The 4,026-nt window shown below is 65.5% G+C and overlaps 2 protein-coding genes across 9 annotated transcripts in view; one reads left to right on the plus strand and one right to left on the minus strand.

The window, feature by feature from the left end:
- Positions 1 to 2,211, plus strand: part of PLEKHN1 (pleckstrin homology domain containing N1) — an 8,641-nt gene extending 6,430 nt beyond the window's left edge. For both annotated transcript variants that reach the window (XM_032262028.1, XM_032262029.1), the window contains exons 11-16: positions 94 to 243; positions 417 to 557; positions 663 to 800; positions 1,029 to 1,247; positions 1,508 to 1,556; positions 1,628 to 2,211. In XM_032262028.1, the coding sequence (XP_032117919.1) occupies positions 94 to 243; positions 417 to 557; positions 663 to 800; positions 1,029 to 1,247; positions 1,508 to 1,556; positions 1,628 to 1,761 (831 nt within the window). In that variant the 3' untranslated portion in view covers positions 1,762 to 2,211. The remainder of the gene's footprint in view (positions 1 to 93; positions 244 to 416; positions 558 to 662; positions 801 to 1,028; positions 1,248 to 1,507; positions 1,557 to 1,627) is intronic.
- Positions 2,212 to 2,299: 88 nt separating this feature from the next.
- PERM1 (PPARGC1 and ESRR induced regulator, muscle 1) overlaps positions 2,300 to 4,026 on the minus strand; it is a 5,893-nt gene continuing 4,166 nt past the window's right edge. For all 7 annotated transcript variants that reach the window (XM_032262015.1, XM_032262014.1, XM_032262018.1 and 4 more), the window contains 2 exons: positions 3,565 to 3,690; positions 2,300 to 3,351 (listed from right to left, as the gene is read on the minus strand). In XM_032262015.1, the coding sequence (XP_032117906.1) occupies positions 3,242 to 3,351; positions 3,565 to 3,690 (236 nt within the window). In that variant the 3' untranslated portion in view covers positions 2,300 to 3,241. The remainder of the gene's footprint in view (positions 3,352 to 3,564; positions 3,691 to 4,026) is intronic.

A 4,026-nucleotide genomic window follows, 5' to 3' on the forward strand; every position in this document is an offset into this window, starting at 1 on the left:
GTCCAGGCAGGGGGGTAGGTGGGGAGGGGTCCAGGCAGGGGACAGGTGGGGAGGGGTCCAGTCCTCACTCACCCCCACTCACTGCCCACCCAGGTGATGGGCAGCGGCCGAGGCTCACTCTCCTCAGGTGGACAGACCAGCTGGGACTTGGAGTGCCTGGCGCCCCCCTCCGCCCATACCAGCCACTCCCTGCCTGAGTCCTCAGTGCCACCCACCATGGGCTGTGCCTCCCTGCACACACCGGTGAGTACCGGGGGGTGGCGGACAGAAGTGGGGCAGAAGGCCCTTGGGTAAGCGTGTGTTGGGGACCCTGGTTCCTCAGGGGACTCAGACTGGAGGAAGCCCCTGGCAGCCTCAGGGAATTGCATGGGAGAGGGACCCAGAGGCTCTTTCTGGAAGGTCTGTGGTCCCCACAGGACCAGGCCAACTCTGACCCCGCCAGCATCTGCCGACGGAGGACAGAGCTGAGACGTAGCAGCAGCAGCCGGTCACCCAGGAGCAAGGCCCGGGCAGGGAGCCGCGGCCCTGCCACCCCGCTGCACCTGGACCTGACCCAGGTGGGCCCGGCACACACACCCGGCCCTGGCCTGGCTCCCACCACTCCTCACCTCAGAGAAGGGGAAGGTTAGGCTCCCACCTCTCGCACCTCCTCTTCCCTGCAGCTGAGCAGGCCGAGCCTGGAGGGCAGCCCAGAGGCCCCTGGCCACACAGAGACGCCACACTCGCCCCTCTATGCCGACCCCTACACCCCACCGGCCACCTCCCACCGCAGAATCACAGATGTCCAGGGCCTGGAGGAGGTCAGTCCCTTGCCGAGCCGAAGAAAGGGCAGGATGTGCACACAGCCTGAGGTTGGGTGGTGCCCACACCCCAAGGTTCGGGGTCTAGGGGGGTCTAGCCCATGAATCTCACCCTGCGGTCTGGGGCTGCCCGAAGCCTGAGGTCTGTTTAGGCTGTGCTGGGAGGTTGAGTCTCGTTGCTGGGGTCCCTGGGTGCCATCGAGGTCCCAGCCCAGGCCCTCCCGGCAGTTCCTCAGTGCCATGCAGAGCTCACCTGGACCTGTGCCCTTGAGCCCGCTCCCCTGGTTGCCTGCATCTGTGCCTGTCTCTGACCCTGGCTCCAGCTCCCCCGGCCCCACTGGCCCCCACTTGCTCTCCAAGAAGGGAGCCTTGCAGTCCAGAGCCTCTCGGAGACACCAAGGCTCAGCCAAGGGTGTGGGGCCGGAGCCCCCAGACGCCCCTCAGCTCGTGAGTAGCTGGTGTGCCCTGGGCTCTGGGGGTGCTGGGGGGCTGGTGTGGGGCCTCCTGGGACTCTGAGGGAGTAGGGAGGGAAATAGGAGGGCAGGGGCAGCTGGAGACCAGGGCAGCCAGCAGGGAGGTGGGCAGACGGGGCCGGGCAGGGAGAGCAGGGGCATGTGGGCAATGCAGGGCCGGGTGCTGCACGTGGACAGGCCAAGCTGCTTGCCTGGGGCTGTGCCTCTCTCAGACTTGTGGTTTGGGGTTTCCAGGTCTCTTCTGCCAGGGAAGGTTCACCTGAACCGCATCTGCCTCTGACAGGTGGGTGGCGGTTCTCCTGGGGCGGGTGCCTATGGCCTCCCATAGGCTGACGCGTCTCTGCCTTCCCCTAGATGGCCAGCCCCCCAGGAGGAGCGAGGGCCCAGGCCACGGCCACCCCTGGGATGATACCTTGACGTCCTCCCACCAGCAGTGTGCCCGGCTGGGAGGGCCTGAGGCCGGTGGTGGGCTCGTGCAGTGGATCTGACGGCCCCGGCAGGGCAGGTTCTCAGGACCACCCTTGCCGGGCCTCCACGGCACCCACCCCTCTGAGCCACTTCAAAGTCCAAGTCAGGGTCTGAACCCAGTGCCGGGGGGGAGTCTCCGGGGCCCTGGGCTCCCGTGCCTCAGCGCCAGCAGCTGGGGTGAGGAAGGGGCCCCATCCCAAGGACACCCTGGCTGGAGAGGCCAGGTCACAGGTCAGGGAGGCCCCGGCCATCCACAGGGTCGGCCCTCAGTTCTGCCAGCCAGGAGTGCGGGAGGAGACTCATGGGAGCGTTCCCTGGAGTGGGAGGGTGACATGGGCATGGAGGTCAGAGGACAGAGCAAGGTCAGCAGGGTCAGAGTATGTGAGGTCAGAGGGCAAGAGGGTCACAGGTCAGCAAGTGTGAAGGGCACAAGCCAGGGTGTGGGTGGGGGTGTCCCAAGGAAGAGGGCAGGTGGGGCCTTGTGGCCTGGGCATGTGCAGCTTGGGAGACGCTGATGCCACCGGACAAGAAAGAAAAAAAAAGAAAAGAAAGAAGAGAGAGAGAAAAAGAAAAGAAAAAAAAGATTTTTATTGGTGCTGCGTCTGTGTGTTCTCTGCTCAGCAGCTGGGATCTCGCACAGTCTTGGGGACCCTCTCATGCTGCCTCGGGGGTCCCCCACCTGCCACCCAGCCAGACAGCCCCCTGCTGCTGCCACCTTGGGCCCCTCACTTGCCTTCCCACTGCGTCTCTGACCCCTCTTGGCTGTGGCCCACAGCACCACGCCTCTGTCACCTCAGGCCCCTCATCTACCTTCCCACCGCGTCTCTGACTCCTCTGAGCCCCTGGGACAAGCCCGGAGCCCATTCCTCCATCTGATGCCACTGAATTCTCCCTCAGCACCTGCACCAAGGGCCCTCGGGGCTCTGCTACAGACCCCCGCCCTGCAGGTGTCAGGCCAGAGCCCTAAGGGGCCTTGGCCACAGTCCCTCTGGGATCGGGGTGATAGGCCTCAGAGCCCTTGCCACCAAGCCCACCGTGAGGAGGGCAGAGTCCTTAGACCCCCCCACCCCGCTTTGAGGCCACCCCCCATGTCCTCGCCCAGAGCTCCTGTCCTGCCACTCAGCCCCACTGCTCCCGGAAGCGCAGATGCGGTTTCCAGGTGAACAAGTCACTTCTCAGTAAAGTGGCCTCCGCATTACTGCATGTCCGAAATTCAAATGTAACCGAATGCCCTGTTTTCGTCTGTGAATCTGGCCGCCCCGCGACCCAGCCACCTGCCTGGCCTCCACTCACCCAGACCAGCATCTCCCTCCCCAATGTGGGGAGCAGCCGTGCTCACTGGCCGGACCCTCAGGTGAGTCCAAGGGAGCCGCACCAGGACATGCTCTCTCTCCCGGACCCCGCAGAAGACGGGTCAGGGGGCCCGGGCGAGGACAGCACCTGTCCCCGGCACACGTGGTCGGCTCCTCGTCCGGCGTCTCCCTGGCCCGGGCCTGGCTCCTAGGAGCTGGGACTGCGGCTGCGGCTGCGGCTGCGGCTGGGGCGGCCTTGCCCCACCTGCCGGCGGAAGTATCGTATGGCAGAGACGGTGCCGATGTTGGCCAGCAAGACTGCAAGGGAAGCACAGGGTCTCCTGAGGGCCGGCTGTGGCCGTCAGCACCGTCTGCTGGAAACGCCCAGCACTCAAAGGACGGGCAAGGCCAGGGCGGCCAGGGCAGCGGCTTGGCCAGGGAGAGCCCTGGGTCCCCCACACACCCCTTGTCCTGCCGGTGCCCCGGGTCTGACTTGTAGGCACGGTTCCCTCTGCCCCCCGGCACCCAAACCTGTTTTCCAGGCATCTGGGGTGTGCAGATCTGACGTCCTCACAGCCCAGGTGGCAAAGGCCACAAACACCAGGCACATGTCATTCTGGCTGAAGACAAATGATGGGACAGGCCCCTGGAGCTCCCCTAGGAAAGAAGCTCACCTTCAGCCCCACTGCCACACTCAGAGACTGGTCCGCACATGCCCACCCCAAGAACCGCCTGCCCCACACACGTCCACCCTGAGAACTGTCTGCCCCGGGAACCGTCTGCCCTGAGAACAGAACCGTCTGCCCCCGGAACTGTCTGCCCGGAAACCGCCTGCCCTGAGAACTGTCTGCCCCGGGAACTGTTTGCCCCGGGAACCGCCTGCCCTGAGAACTGTCTGCCCTGAGAACAGAACCGTCTGCCCCGGGAACCGTCTGCCTGGAAACTGTCTGCCCCGGGAACCACCTGCCCTGAGAACTGTCTGCCCCGGGAACC

This window comes from Sapajus apella, unplaced genomic scaffold (genome assembly GCF_009761245.1).
Source record: "Sapajus apella isolate SASKATOON/1434 unplaced genomic scaffold, GSC_monkey_1.0 scaffold127, whole genome shotgun sequence".
Taxonomy (NCBI): domain Eukaryota; kingdom Metazoa; phylum Chordata; class Mammalia; order Primates; family Cebidae; genus Sapajus; species Sapajus apella.